At 66.1% G+C, this 14,831-nt stretch overlaps 2 protein-coding genes and 2 long non-coding RNA genes across 4 annotated transcripts; 2 read left to right on the forward strand and 2 right to left on the reverse strand.

Annotated features, from left to right (window-relative positions):
* The first annotated feature begins 289 nt into the window (after positions 1 to 289).
* LOC308187422 lies at positions 290 to 991 on the forward strand. The gene is made up of 2 exons (XR_013944678.1): positions 290 to 429; positions 514 to 991. It is a non-coding gene; the product is annotated as an uncharacterized lncRNA (long non-coding RNA).
* A 13-nt stretch (positions 992 to 1,004) lies between these two features.
* On the reverse strand, positions 1,005 to 4,571 carry WDR45 (WD repeat domain 45). The gene is given in 13 exon segments (XM_080609564.1): positions 1,005 to 1,737; positions 1,824 to 1,966; positions 2,052 to 2,153; positions 2,249 to 2,322; positions 2,324 to 2,458; positions 3,014 to 3,093; positions 3,209 to 3,215; positions 3,217 to 3,304; positions 3,394 to 3,493; positions 3,581 to 3,617; positions 3,619 to 3,686; positions 4,064 to 4,138; positions 4,260 to 4,571. Coding segments are annotated over 13 exon segments (1,068 nt in total). The 5' UTR covers positions 4,309 to 4,571; the 3' UTR covers positions 1,005 to 1,627.
* A 332-nt stretch (positions 4,572 to 4,903) lies between these two features.
* On the reverse strand, positions 4,904 to 8,522 carry GPKOW (G-patch domain and KOW motifs). Its single transcript, XM_080609565.1, is given in 12 exon segments — positions 4,904 to 5,131; positions 5,225 to 5,310; positions 5,391 to 5,460; positions 5,679 to 5,781; positions 5,994 to 6,221; positions 6,486 to 6,598; positions 6,703 to 6,813; positions 6,815 to 6,899; positions 7,024 to 7,127; positions 7,507 to 7,608; positions 7,715 to 7,994; positions 8,127 to 8,522. Coding segments are annotated over 12 exon segments (1,659 nt in total). The 5' UTR covers positions 8,369 to 8,522; the 3' UTR covers positions 4,904 to 4,996.
* A 2,863-nt stretch (positions 8,523 to 11,385) lies between these two features.
* Positions 11,386 to 12,666, forward strand: LOC308187421. The gene is made up of 3 exons (XR_013944677.1): positions 11,386 to 11,537; positions 12,161 to 12,249; positions 12,418 to 12,666. It is a non-coding gene; the product is annotated as an uncharacterized lncRNA (long non-coding RNA).
* Positions 12,667 to 14,831: the final 2,165 nt, after the last annotated feature.

Here is a 14,831-nt window from a genome sequence, read left to right on the forward strand (position 1 = left end):
AACCCCCCCCAGATTTGCCCCCCAACCCCCCCCCCAAGTCCCCCCCAAATGCCCCCAAACCCCCCGATACCTCCCCAAAATACTCCTACCCCCCCGTCCCCCCCAAATCCCTCCCAACTCCCCCAAATCCCCTCTCAAATCCCCCCCAAGCCCCCCAAATCCTCCCCAACCCCCCCCAATTCCCCCCGACCTCCCCAAATGCCCCCAAACCCCCCAAATCCCCCCCCAACCTCCCCAAATGCCCCCAAATCCCCCCCAACCCCCCCAAATCCCCCCCGCTGACCCCCCCCCCCCCGCAGGTGGGCTGCGGGCGCTACGCGGGGGGGGCACATGCTGCAGCACGGGGGGGCCGCGGGGCACCCCCTGGCGCTGGGGCTGCGCGACCTCTCGGCCTGGTGCTACCCCTGCGGGGCCTACGTGCACCACCCCGTGAGTACCCCCCCCCTTTAATTAACCTAATTACCCCCCCCGCCTTTTAATTAACCCCCCTAATTAACCCTTTCCCCCCCCCAGGTCCTGTTCCCTGCCAAGGCCCTCCTGCACCGCCTCAAGTTCGGGGTCGACCCCCCCTCTTTTTGACACCCCGAGTTTCTCCGTGACCCCCCCCCCAAAAAACCCCACTCTCAAAGGGCTACACAGGTGCCAACCCCCCCCCACCACCCACCAGCACCAGCACCGCGGGGGGGGGACCCCAAAAAGACCCCCCCTGAATTACAACCACCCCCCCCCCCAAAACCCCAGGGCTCCAGGCTGGGCCGGGCCCAGGGACAATTTTGGGGGGGGGCAAAGGGGATTTTTGCCCCCCCCCCCCCCCCCCAATTAATTTTAGGGGGACACTGAGGCACGGGGAGGGGGCACAAGGTGGGGGGGGCATGTTTTTGAGCCCCCCCCCCGCCCCCCCCCCCCCCCCCCAATTTTTTAGCCCCCCCCTCCCCCAGTTTTTAATCCACTTTGTAACAACGGAGAGAAGAAATAAACGCAATTAAAACAGCTTGGGGGGGGCATTTGGGGGGGGGGGATAATTATTTATTTTGGGGGGGGTCTCATGAACCTGGGGGGGCACCCAAGGGGTGGGTCCATGGGGTGGGGGGTGTTTTATGGAGGGATGATTTGAGGTGGGGGGGGGGCTGTTTTTGTTTGTTTGGGGCCTCAATTTTTACAGGGGGGTCCATTTTGAATGGGGGGGTCAATTCGGGGGGGGGGGGTTCTACTTTGGGGCAGTGGGAGCCCGTTTTGGGACTCCATTTTGGGGGGGTGGGGTCCATTTTGGGGGCCCCTTTTTGTTTGGGGGGGGGGTCTCAATTTTAGGGGGGGGGCATTTTGAATGGGGGGGGGACGGTCTCAATTTTTTGGGAGGTCCCTATTTTGGGGGGGGGGTCTCCTACTTCGGGGGGGTCTCCCATTTGGGGGGGGTCTCCCATTTGGGGGGGGGTCCCTTTTGGGGGCAGTGCCTCCATTTTGGGGGGGGGGGTCTCCCATTTGGGGGGGGGGGTCCATTTTGGGGCTCTCCCCTTTCCGCGCATCTGCCCTCCTTGCAGCTCTTTTTGGGGGGGGGGACTCCAGCCAATTGGGGTGGGGGGGTGAGATCAATTTGTGGGGGGGGGTCAGATCAATTTGGGGGGGGCTCTCAGAAGTCGTCGTCGTCGCAGATGTCGAGGAAGACGTCGAAGGCCTCGCGGTTGCAGTTGCCGTCGGGGCTGAAGACGAACTTGTGGAAGGTGCCGTCCACGCACACGGCTGGGGGGGGGGGGCACAAAACAATTCGTGGGGGGGGGTCCCGGGGGCCGTACCCCCCCCACACACCCCCCCCCCCAGACACTCACCCACCACCGAGCTGGGGCTGCGGCCCCCCCGGCCGAAGGCGCAGACGCAGGGGGCCTCGGCGGGGACGGTGAAGCTGGCGAGCGACCACTGCGACTCCACGTAGGGGCCCAGCACCGGGCCCACCTTCCCCACGCGCGCCAGGCTTTTTGGGGGGGGGTTAACAAAAATGAGTATTTTTAAGAAAGGGAGGGGAGGCTGAAACGGGACGAATCGGCCCCGAAACTCACGCCGAGCGGCGGTTGAGCCGCGTGTCGCGCAGCGCGAAGACGTGCCCCGTGCCCTTGTCGCTGGCGGCGCACAGGAAGGCCGAGTCGGGGCTGAAGGCCAAGCTGCGGGAAGAGCGCTCGGTTTTTTTTGGGGCGAATTCCCAACGTTTCGGGGAGCCGGGCCTCCCCGCTCACCCCCCCCCTTCCCCCCCCGGTACCAGTAGAGGGTGGCGGGGTCGGTGCCGCGGCGCAGCTCCAGCAGCCGGGCGCGGCTCTGGGTGTCGAAGAGGCGGAATGAGCGTCCCGCGGCGCGAGGCCGAGGCCACCAGGGCGCCGGGGGGGCTGAGGGCGGCGCACCCCACCTCGCTCTGGTGCGCGTTGATCGTCACCGGCGCCAGCGACGTGCCCGGCGCCGCGCTCGACAGGTCCTGGGGGGCACGGGGGAGGGGTCGGGGGGGGGTCAGGGCACCCCCGCTGCACCCCAGTAGCTCCCGGTAGCTCCCGGTGCCCACCAATTCAAGCAGCGCCCCCCCCGGTGGCTCCTGTACCTTTCCTCGCTCCCCAGCGCCTCCCAGTTGACCCCAGTACCTCCCAGTGCCTCCCAGTACCCACCCAGTGCACACCAAGGCCGCACGATTCCAGGAGCGGCCCCCCGGGGGCTCCTGTACCTTTCCTCGCTTCTCAGCGCCTCCCAGTTGCCCCCAGTACCCCCCAATACCTCCCAGTGACCCCCCAGTAACTCCCAGTGACCCCTCCCAGTAACTCCTTGTACCCACCCAGTGTCTCCCAGTAGCTCCCAGCACCCAAGTAACTCCCAGTACCTCTCAGTGCCTACCAGTAAATCCCAATTCTACCAGTCCCCCCAGCGTCTTCTATACCCTCGTTTCCCAGTACCTTCCAGTGCCCTTCCCAGTTGCTCCCAGTCCCCCCCAGTGCCCCCCCAGCCCCTCCCAGTCGTTCCCAGTCCCTCCCAGTCGCCTCACCACCAGCTGCAGGCTCCCGCACTTGTGCCCGGGGAACACCAGCAGCTGCTTCTCCAGGCTGGGGCAGAGATCGCAGATCCCTGGGGACAGACCCACGTGACCCCCAAAAAACCCCAATCCCCCCCCCCCAAAAAAAAAAAACGCGAGCCCCGTTTTGGGGCATTTCGGAGCCTTTTTGGGGTCCCCCCCCCAAACCTTTGGGGGTTGTCCCGGGTGTCGAACTCGAAGAGCTTGGTGGGGTTGTCGGGGAAGGAGAAGACGTAGATGCGGCTGCGCAGCACCACCACCAGCCTGGATTGGGGGGGGGGGGGTTATTTGGGGGGGGGGCAGCTTTTGGGGTGCCCCCCCCCGTGATTTGGGGTTTTGGGGGGGGGTCTCACTTGTCATGGCGCATGCGGACAGCGAGGACGGGCTTGGGGAAGGTGAACTCCAGCACCAGCTTCTCATCCTTGCCCTCGCGCGCGTCGTCCCAAATCAGCACTGGGGGGGGGGGGGGAATGGGGTGAGGGGGGGGGTCCCCAAAAATCCCCCCCCCCCTTCTCCGAACGGTTTTGGGGTGAAACGTACCGGAAAGGTCAGAGAATTTGGGGCTGCTGCCCCCCCCCCACAAGGGCCAGCAGGTTGGAGCGGTTCAGCATCTCCACCAGCCCCACGCTGCCCACCTGCTCCGCGTCTGCCAAAAAAGGGGGGGGGCTGGGGGGGGGGGCAAATGCCCCCCAGGAACCCCCCCTCGAATTGGAACTTCCCCCCAAATGCCCCAAATCCCCCCCCCCAAAACCCAACCCCGTGACCTAAGGAACCCCAAAACGCCCCCCAACCCCCTCCCCACCGCGGGTGGGCACCCCAAAAGTCCCCCCCCCCCCCAAAATCAAGGGGACCTCAAAACCCCCCGGCAACTCGTGACCCCCCCCCAGATCCCCTTCCCCAGCCCTGGGGAGCCCCCAAACGCCCCCGCAGCCCCCTCCCCACGCCCGTGGAGGACCCCAAAACCCTTTGGGGTCGGGGGGGGGTCCCCAAAACACCGCCTCCCCCCCCCCCGAGGCACCTCACCCAAGTGCCCCTTCTCCATGAGGGGCTCCACGTTGAATATCCGCACCCCCGAGTCCATGGCGACGCAGAAACAGCCTGAAAAAGGCGATTTTTGGGGTCCGGGGGGGGGGCCGGTTTTGGGGTCGGGGGGGTGTTTTTGGGGTCCAGGGGTGTTTTGGGGGTGAAAAAGGGCGGTTTTGGGGCCGGGCCCACTCACTCTGGTCCTGGTTGAAGCGGAGGCTGTTCACCCCCCGGGCCTGGGCCATGGCTGCGGGCGGGGAGCGGGCTTTTGGGGTGCGGGGGCGTCGCTGGGGGCCCCCCCCGGCCCTTCCCGGCCCCCCCCGGCCCGGTAACGGCGAGGCCGCAGGGACCAGGCCCCGTTAAACCATCGAGTCGCGGCGGCACCCGAGACCAGAGCGGCCCTTCCGGTCACGTGCCGGAGGACCCAAGCAGGCAGGCCGGTCGCCCATGGCAACGGCGGGGAGGGCGGGGCGGTTGCCCGTAGCAACGCGCCATGTTGGAAGTGGGCAGAGGACGACGGGAAGCGCGGTTGCCCCTAGCAACGCGCCATGTTGGAAGTGGGCAGCGGACGGGAAGCGCGGTTGCCCCTAGCAACGCGCCATGTTGGAAGTGGGCAGAGGAGGACGGGAAGGGCGGTTGCCCCTAGCAACGCGCCATGTTGGAAGCTGGCAGCTCCAGCAGCCGCCCTCTCCGCCATCTTGGAAGCTGGCAAACGCGCAGCTATGCCTGCAGCCGGCGCGGGGGGGCTCCAGCGAGGTTTTTTTTTGCCGGGGGGGGGCCTCACCAAGACGCCTGGGTTCCCAAACGGGGCCGTCCCCGCAAAGCCGAGGACATCAGCAACTTGTTTTGGCGCTGTTTATTCCCCCTGAAGCTGAGGCGGCCATGTTGGAAGCTGGTGGGTGCCCTTGTTTTTCCCGGGGGGGGGGGGGGGTCTCAATCGTCTTCGTGCCCCCCCAGAAAATGGCAGATGGCGTCGTAATCCAGCGCCAGCACCCTCGAGCCCGCCTCGCGCTGCAGCTGCACCAGCGCCCGGCTCCTCGATGGGTCCCGCTCCAGGATCTGGCCCACCTGGAATTGGGGGGGGGAGGGTTAAAATTTGGGGGGGGGAGCTCCAACAGGACCCCCCCCAGCGATGGAAATGGGGCTGGGGGGGGCGCTCACCTTGCCAGCATGCTCGCCCAGCACCACCATGACGCGGTCGGCGTCGCCCCGGGGAATGACGGTCTCCAGCATGGCCTCCTGCAGGCCTGGGGTGGGGGGGGAGCATTAGAGGGGGGGCTGGGGAATTTTGGGGTGCCCCCCCCCCCCCCAAAAAAAAAGCACTCACCGTCCACCAGGCGCCCCTCGTCCGTCCGGCAAACGCAGGTGTCGGGGGAGAGCAGGTCCTCCACCACCATCTGGGGGCGGGGGCGGGAGGTTACGTGGGGGGGGGGGGGCAGAGACGTGTCGTCCCCCAGTTATGGGGCACTGGGACCCCAATAAAGAGCAATATGGGGGGACAGGGACGCCTCCGTCCTGCCCCCCTGGGTCCCACTGAAGGGGCTTTACGGGGGGGGGGACTATAGGATACCCTATCGGGGGGCTGTAGAGCCGTGCTCCCCCCCCCAAAACCCACCTTGCAGTTGTAGAAGCGCCCCCCCTGGAAGGCTTTGTCCACGCAGCGCACCCGCAGGTCCCTCCGCAGCCAGTGGGGGGCCCCCCGGCTCTGCTTCGCCACCCTGGGGGGGGGGACACAGCATAACTGGGGGGGGGGCAGAGGGTCATGGCCCCCCCCCATAAACACCGTAGGGGTTACAGCCCTCCCCAGACGTTACACAAAGTGTTTGGGGACGCCCCCCCCAAATCACTTCCCCCCCAAATTGTGTTGCCCCCCTCCCAAATTGTGTTGCCCCCCCCTCCCCCCCCCCCCCCCCCCCCCCCCAGCTCTCACCTCTCCGTGTCGGGGGGCTGCCTCCTTTTGCTGTCCCCTTTTTGGGGGGGGGCTCCGGCCTCTCGCCCCTCCTCAGCCTCCGGCCTCCGCGGTTCCTTCCCCTTGGGGGGACCTGGGGGGGGGGGACTGGGAGGTACTGGGGGGCTACTGGGAGGCACTGGGGGGCTACTGGGAGGCTCACTGCTGCCTAGAGGGGGCAAATCGGGGCATTTGGGGGCTAATGGGAGGCTCTAGGGGTTACTGGGTGACAGTGGAATGCTACTGGGAGACCCTAGATGATTACTGGGAAGCGCTACGGGGCTACTGGGATGTACTGGGAGGCTGCTGGGAGGCTACTGGGAGGCACTGGGGGGCTCAAAGCTGCCTAGAGGGGGCTAATCAGGGCATTTGGGGGCTACTAGGGGGCTCCGAGCGTTAGGGGGTGATGACAAGGTGATACTGGGAGGAACTGGGGGGCTACTGGGAGGTACTGGGAGGCACTGGGAGACTCACCGGTGCCTGGGGGGGGTGCCGGGCCGCAGGCTGTGCTGGCTGACCGTCACCACCTGCCCCCCCAGCGCCAGGCGCACCACGGCCCGGGCGGTTTCGGGGTCCAGCCCCTCCACCTGGGGGGGGAGGGCAAAAAAAAAGGTGGGGGTGTCGGGGGGGGGGGGCCGAGACCCCCCCCAAAAAGGTTTTGGGGTTTGGGGAGGCATTTTGGGGGTCTCACCTTGCCGTACATGTCGCGGTGGGGCCCGGCCTCGATGCGGACGTCGGCCCCCACTGCCAGCCCCCCCCCGGCCCCCCCACCAGCTTCGTCGCCCCCCCGGGGGGGCTGCCCCGGTTTGGGGGGGCCGGGGGGGGGCCGGCTCAGCCCCCAGCCCCAACCCGCGGGGGCGCAGGCGGTGCTCCAGCGGCTTCACCACCCTAAAAAGAACCAAGCCCATCAAAATTGGCGCTAAAACAATGTGGGGGGGGGGTCGAGCCCACCCCCCCCGCTTCCCCCCCCTCCCCGGGGGGGTCGCAGCCCCCCCCCCAGTTTTGGGGGTACCTCTTGAAGGTGCGCCCGATGCCCTCGCCCTGGCTCCAGCCCATGCCCCGCAGCATGGCCAGCCCGAAGGCTGCCACCGGGACGGCCTCGTAGTCCTGGGGGCCCTGGGGGGCAAGGGGGGGGGGGTTAGGGGGTGCTGGGGGGGGTTGGGGTCCCAAGGGGGGGGTTGGGGGGTTCCAAGGGGGGGGTATGAGGGTTCTGGGGGGGGGTTCGGGGGTCCCAAAGGGGGAGTTTGGGGTTCCAAGGGGGGGGGGCTGGGGGGGCAGTTAGGGTCCTAGAGGGGGTTTGGGGGTCCCAAGGGGGAGTTTGGGGGTCCTGGGTGGTCCCAAGGGGGGGCTGGGGGGTCCCAAGGGGGGTCTCTGAAGACCCCAGGGGAGCCCAGGGGTATGTGGGGGGGGCCTCACAGGGGGTCCTGGGGGCATTTTGGGGCCCGGGGGTTGGGTTTGAAGGGAGCCCCCCCCCCCCCCCCAGGACCCCCCTCACCGGCTGCTGCCTGGCGCCGCCGTCACCCTCGGGGGGCCGCAGGGGGATGGCGAGGGGGGGGCCCGGGGGGGCCGCGGGGCTGCTCCTGGCTCTGCCGTGCCTCTGGGGGGGGGGGGTATGGGGGGGGGGGGCAGGGGTGAGGGGGGGCTCAGCCCTCCCCCGACTCCCCCAGGACCCCCCCCCAAAACCGCCCCCCCCCCCATCACTCACCCTCCAGCAGCTCCCGTACCGCCTGCGTCTCCACGGCAACGGGGTCGGGGGCGGGGCTCGGCGAGGGGGCGTGGTCTGTCGCGGAGGGGGCGTGGCCGGTCGTGGAAGGGGCGTGGCCGGCGGCAGGAGCCTCGTCTCCGGAGGGGGCGTGGCCTGCGGCCGAGGGGGCGTGGCCTGCGGCCGAGGGGGCGTGGCGAGGCGGCTCGGGGTTCCTCCAGCGGTGGGAGGGGAGCAGCGGGATCACCAGCTCCTTCGGAGGGGGCGGGGCCGGCCTGGCGCTGGGGGCGTGGCCAGCGCGTTAACCACGCCCCGCCTCGCTCCGAGGCTCGCCCCCTCCCTTCACCCAAACCGGCGCGCACGCGCGCTGCGCGCTCCCCCCTCCCTCCCCCGCGGCCCACGCGCACGCGCACCTGAGCAGCTCCCGGTCCTCCACCGCCGTGAGGAAATCGGTGTCGGGGCCGGCGTCGCCGCCGGGCTCGGCGCAAGGCCCGGCCGCCAGCACCCGCCGCCTCTCCGCCTTCCGGCTGAAGCCGAACGACACCGGCCCCGCCGCCCCGCTCGCCTCAGCCCCGCTGCTCGCCGCCATCTTCCCCCGCCGCAGGGCTCTGTGGGAAATGAAAGCCCCGCCCCGCTTCCGGACTACAACTCCCATAATGCCCCGCGGCTTCGTGCCCGTAACTCCTTCCCGCCCTTAGCTCGTCCCCGCGCTTATTCGTCCAGCCCTCGGCTCGGCCCCGCCCCCGGCGGCCGCTGATTGGTTAGGCGGCCGCCAATCAGCTTCGGCCCGCAGCCACGCGGCTCCTGGCGGCCCCGCGCTTGTTGCCGTGGTAACCCCACGGCGGTACGCGGGTGGGGAGGGCACTGGGAGAACTGGGAAGGACTGGGAGGGGACTGGGATGGCACTGGGAGTGGACTGGGATGGACTGGGGTTGGGCTGGAGGGAACTGGGAGCACTGGGAGGGGCGCCTAGCAGGGCTAACTGGGAATACTAGGAGGGTACTGGGAGTACTGGGGAGGCTTACTGGGAGGACTGGGGCCAGTGAAGCGCCCCCCTCCTCCTTGCTACCCCCACAAGGGCTTGGCTGGGCCCCCCAGATGTGGGGGGTGCAGCCCCCAGGGCCCCCCTCCTGACGTGGGGGAGGGCCTGGGGCGTAATTGTTCCCCCGGGGTAGTTGGGGGGGGATTTGCCCCCCCGGGGGGGGTTATGAGGGGCTAAGGGGGTCCTGGGGGGGGCTATGGAGGTCCTGAGGGGGTCTGGGGGGGGTTGGGGAGGCCCCGGGGGGTTTGGGGCCCACCTGAGGCCGTTCTTCAGCTCCACCACCACGTGTCCCCCCCCCGCCCCCGCAGAGGCCACCACGCCCCCTCAGCCCCCGCGGTTGGGGCACGCGCCCCCCCCCTTCCGCCCCCGCGCCCCGGAAGTGACTCAGCCGCCCCCGCGCGGGGAGGGGAGCGGGAAATGGCCGGGTCACGTGACCCGCGCGGCCTCGCAGCGCGGGGGGGGGCGTGGCCCCAAACCCGCAAAATCCGGTCCCAAACCCCCAAAACGTGGCCCCAGAACCCCCAAAATGTGGCCCCAAAACCACAAAATCCGGCCCCGAAACCCCAAAATGTGGCCCCAAAAACCCGGCCCCATGGCCCCTACATCCCCCGGTCCCTACGTCCCCCGGTCCCTATATTCCCCTGCCCCTATATCCCCCGGTCCCTACGTCCCCCGGTCCCTATATTCCCCTGCCCCTATATCCCCCGGTCCCTACATCCGCCTGCCCCTACATCCCCTGATCCCTACATCCCCCTGCCCCTACATCCCCCTGCCCCTATATCCCCCTGCCCCTACATCCCCCGGTCCCTACGTCCCCCGGTCCCTATATCCCCCGGTCCCTATATTCCCCTGCCCCTGCATCCCCCGGTCCGTACGTCCCCTGGTCCCTATATTCCCCTGCCCCTATATCCCCTGGTCCCTATATTCCCCTGCCCCTACATCCCCCGGTCCCTATATCCCCCGGTCCCTACATCCCCCTGCTCCTACATCCCCCTGCCCCTACATCCCCCTGCCCCTACATCCCCCTGCCCCTATATCCCCCTGCCCCTACATCCCCCGGTCCCTACGTCCCCCGGTCCCTATATCCCCCGGTCCCTATATTCCCCTGCCCCTACATCCCCCGGTCCGTACGTCCCCTGGTCCCTATATTCCCCTGCCCCTATATCCCCTGGTCCCTATATTCCCCTGCCCCTACATCCCCCGGTCCCTACGTCCCCCGGTCCCTACATCCCCCTGCCCCTATATCCCCCTGCCCCTACATCCCCCTGCCCCTACATCCCCCTGCCCCTACATCCCCCGGTCCCTACATCCCCCTGCCCCTACATCCCCCGGTCCCTACATCCCCCTGCCCCTATATCCCCCTGCCCCTACATCCCCCGGTCCCTACGTCCCCCGGTCCCTATATCCCCCGGTCCCTATATTCCCCTGCCCCTACATCCCCCGGTCCGTACGTCCCCTGGTCCCTATATTCCCCTGCCCCTATATCCCCCGGTCCCTATATCCCCCTGTCCCTATATCCCCCTGTCCCTATATCCTCCGGTCCCTACATCCCCCTGCCCCTACATCCCCCTGCCCCTACATCCCCCCGGCCCTATATCCCCCTGCCCCTACATCCCCCGGTCCCTACGTCCCCCGGTCCCTATATCCCCCTGCCCCTACATCCCCCCGGCCCTATATCCCCCTGCCCCTACATCCCCCGGTCCCTACATCCCCCGGTCCCTATATCCCCCTGCCCCTATATCCCCCTGTCCCTACATCCCCCGGTCCCTACATCCCCCGGTCCCTACATCCCCCGGTCCCTACGTCCCCCGGTCCCTACATCCCCCTGCCCCTACATCCCCCCGGCCCTATATCCCCCTGCCCCTATATCCCCCGGTCCCTATATCCCCCGGTCCCTGTATCCCCCGGTCCCTATATCCCCCGGTCCCTACATCCCCCTGCCCCTATATCCCCCGGTCCCTATATCCCCCGGTCCCTATATCCCCCGGTCGCTATATCCCCCGGTCCCTACATCCCCCTGCCCCTACATCCCCCGGTCCCTACATCCCCCGGTCCCTACATCCCCCGGTCCCTACATCCCCCGGTCCCTACGTCCCCCGGTCCCTACGTCCCCTGGTCCCTATATCCCCCGGTCCCTACATCCCCCTCCCCTACATCCCCCTGCCCCTACATCCCCCCGGCCCTATATCCCCCTGCCCCTATATCCCCCGGTCCCTATATGCCCCTGCCCCTACATCCCCCTGCCCCTACATCCCCCTGCCCCTACATCCCCCTGCCCCTACATCCCCCTGCCCCTATATCCCCCTGCCCCTATATCCCCCGGTCCCTACATCCCCCGGTCCCTACATCCCCCGGTCCCTACATCCCCCGGTCCCTACATTCCCCGGTCCCTATATGCCCCGGTCCCTATATCTCCTGGTCTCTACATCCCCCTGCCCCTATATCGCCCTGCCCCTACATCGCCCTGTCCCCATACCCCCTGTCCCCACGTGTCCCCACATCCCGGCCCCCACCATCCACCTGTCCCCCTGTCCCTACATCCTCCCGTCCCCACGTGTCCCCAGACCCCCTGACCCCAGACCCCCCGTCCCCGTGCCCCCGTGCCCACGTGTCCCGGTCCTGGTGCCGCCCCCACCCCCGCAGGGCCGTGCCGGTACCGGGACCGGTCTGCCCGGTCCCGTGATGCCACCGCTGTCACCGCTGCCACCGGGCCCTGGCCCCGTGACCCCGCCACCGGCATTTAAGGGGCGGCCCCGGGGCCGCGGGGACCGAACGGAGCTGCGTGAGTGGGGGGGGCATGGGGACGGGGGGGGGACATGGGGGGATACTGGGGACATGGGGGGACACTGGGGACACGGGGGGGTATTGGGGACGGAGGGTATGGGGGGGACATGGGGGGGCATTGGGGACATGGGGGTGCATTAGGGGCAGGGGGGAGAAATGGGTGGGCATGGCGGGGAAACGGGGGGGACATGGTGACGTGGGGGGGGGCATTGGGGATGTGGGGGGATATGGGGGGACATTGGGACGGGGGTTATGGGGGGGGATATGGGGACATGGGGGGGGCATGGGGGGGATGTGGGGGGGATATGGGGATGGGGGCATATTGGGGGGACATTGGGGATGGGGGGGATATAGGGACATAGGGGGGGCATGGGGGGGATGGGGGGGGGATATGGGGATGGGGGGTAATGGGGGGGATATGGGGACATATGGGGGTATGGGGGGGGACGTTGGGGGGACATGGGGATGTGGGGGAACAAGGAGGCGACACAGGGAGGGGGCTGCTGGTATACGGGCTGGACCGGGGGGGGGGGTCCAGGGAACTTTGGGTTCAGGGGGGCTGTGGTGCCGGGGGGGGCTGCGTGGCACCCCGTGCCCGCCCCCACGCGGCGCTGCCAGCAGCAGCAGGATGTGCGCGGGCGCCCGCTGCCTCGTGAACCTCCTGCGCTGGGCCTGGGACGTCATCAGGGGCCTCTGGGGGGGCCACGGCGGTGAGTGCGGGGGGGGGGGGCAACGAGGGAGGGGGTGGGGGGGCGGGGGGGGGGTCCTATGGGGGGGGGGTTGGGGGGATTGGTGGGACCCGGGGGGAGTGTTAAAGGGCTTGGGGGGGAGCAAAGCCCTGTCCCCCCCACCCTAATCCACCCCCCAAATTCCCGCAGGACCCCCAAAACCGCCGGCAGAGAGAGCGCTGCAGCCCGGCAAGGAGGAGTGAGGGCCACAGGGACGGCGCCCCTGGCATTACCCCCCCCGCCCCGGGGGAATTACCCCCCCCCAGGGGGCAATTAACCTCCCCCCGGGGGCAATGAACCCCCCCCCCCGGGGCAATTAACCCCCCCCCCCCCGGGGCAATAACGCTAGTCTGAAGCACACGACGCCCCCCAGGGGCAAATAAACGCGTTCTAAGGCAAGCAGCGAGGCCCAATTTCCTGGGGAAAGCTGGGAAATGTAGTTCTGGGAGCCTGGGGTTCTGGGAGGCCATGTTGGATTCCCAGAGCATGCCGGGAGGCGTAGTTCTCGGACGAAGGACCTCTGGGTGCCATTGTGACGGTCCGGGGAATGCCGGGAGATGTAGTTCATGGGCACGGCGATTCCGGGAGGCCGTGTTGGGTGCGGAGCATTCCGGGAGGTGTAGACCGAGGGCACAGGGCTTCGGGGCGGCGATGTTGGGACTGCGGGGAATGCCGGACACAGAGTCCAGAGAACGTGGCGCCGTACGTGTTGCCTAGGGTCGTACTTAGTGTTCGGCTTGGTGCTCCGGTTAGGGTTACCTTTAGGGTTGTTTGGAAAGAGAGAAGGTGCAGAGTCCTGTTGCGTGTGGGGTTGTGTAAAGGCTCCGCGGGGGAGTTATGGGTTAGGGTTAGGGCCACTGCCATTAGGGTTAGGGTTGGTTAGGGTTAGGGGTTAGGGTTAGGACTGGGGTTGGTTAGGGTTAGTGTTTTTTTTTTTTTTCCATTAGCTTTAGGGGTAGGGTTAAGGTTAGGGTTAGGGTTAGGAGTTAGGGTTACGGGTTAGTGTTAGTGCTAGTTGTCAGGGGTCACAGGGGTTGGGGTTAGGCCTTAGGCTTAGGGTTAGGGTTAGTATTGTTATAATGGGTAAAGCCTTGTTTGTTCATTAAATATTGCTGATGGGAAGGTTTTCAACGATTAACTGCTTATACCCCCAATATCCTGTTGAAGGAAAAAACAAGTATAGGAATTTCCTGTTAAGTTAACAATTGCAGTAGAAACCAGCTCCAAAAAAAGGGCACAATGGCATTCCCCCCCCCCACGTGGGAACACACAGCAAAGTCACGACCCCAGCGCAGAGGAAGACGACGATCTTCATCCTCACGACCACCAGAGGACTGACGAAGACCCCCTAGCAACAGGCCTTGCAGTGTAAGAAGACACCAGGATGTGCCACTAAAAACCCGGAACCACAAGACTATAAATCGAGACTCTGGTGGGCTTAGGGGTGCGTGCCGTTGGCGGAGCAGGAGACTCCCCGGCCGCCCAGCGCTGTTTTATTTATCGCTGCTTGCTGAATTGCTCAAATAAATTAAAATTCGGTCTACCTTACCCACGATGTGTCGGGAATGATTTTTACCAAACTAATTTATAACAAATTGGTGCCGTGACTCGGATAGTGGTAGCTTGGCTGGATCCCTCCCAGGGGAGGCGCGCCCCGCTGATTCTGCGGTCCCTGTCTGGAGGTCCCCAAGCCAACGCACCCCTACCGACGAACCTAAAGTTCCAGCGATAAGTAAATAAACAACCGGTAACCCCTTAATCTTTGTGCACGAAGCTCCGAACGAAGACTCAGGAGGGAGTAAGTATAGGCCGGTTATCCGTTCGGTTGGGGTTGGGAATCCCAGAGTGTGCCTGTGTGAGACGTCCAATCAAGGACGAAGCGAGTGCGGACTCCCTGGTAGTGCGGTTCCCACCTCCTGCGAGGGACTGGGCCACGAACAGGAGGTGAAGTCTTTGTGTGCGTGTGAAGGCACTCTGGAAAATGGGACAGAAGAAGAGCAAGTCTTCTGGTCCCATGGGTGGGTCGGAACCTAAGGTTAGGTTGCCCCCGATACCACCGGAAAGCCTGTTAGGGTTAATGATTAAACATTGGAATGATTACCCCTCTAGGCGGGGTAAGGACAAAGTTAAGATGATACATTATTGTATGGAAGTTTGGGGTGGGAATCGAATTAGGAGTGACCCATTATATTGGCCAGTGTTTGGATCCCTTGAGAATTGGATCTGTCAGGCTCTAAACATTTATGTGAATTCGAAGGAGCCTTTCAGCCTAGAGGAGAGTGAGTATGCACACTTATGGATAGGATCTGAGACCCAAGCCAATTTGTACCCATTAAAAGAAAAAGGGGGGAGGAAAAGGAATGAACGAAGTGAGGAGGAAGTCCCACTTTCACCCCCCCCTTATTTATCTCCTTCTCCACCTCCAACTCCCCCTACGGCTCCGAATTACCATACTGATTCTGATTTGACCACGGACACCCCTCGGAGTACTAGACGGGTAACTCGGAGCCAAACTAGAAATCGAGAAGATGGGGGTAGACTATATCCCCTAAGAGAGATTGCAA

Source organism: Anser brachyrhynchus (genome assembly GCF_964034855.1).
Source record: "Anser brachyrhynchus genome assembly, contig: SCAFFOLD_549, whole genome shotgun sequence".
NCBI lineage: Eukaryota > Metazoa > Chordata > Aves > Anseriformes > Anatidae > Anser > Anser brachyrhynchus.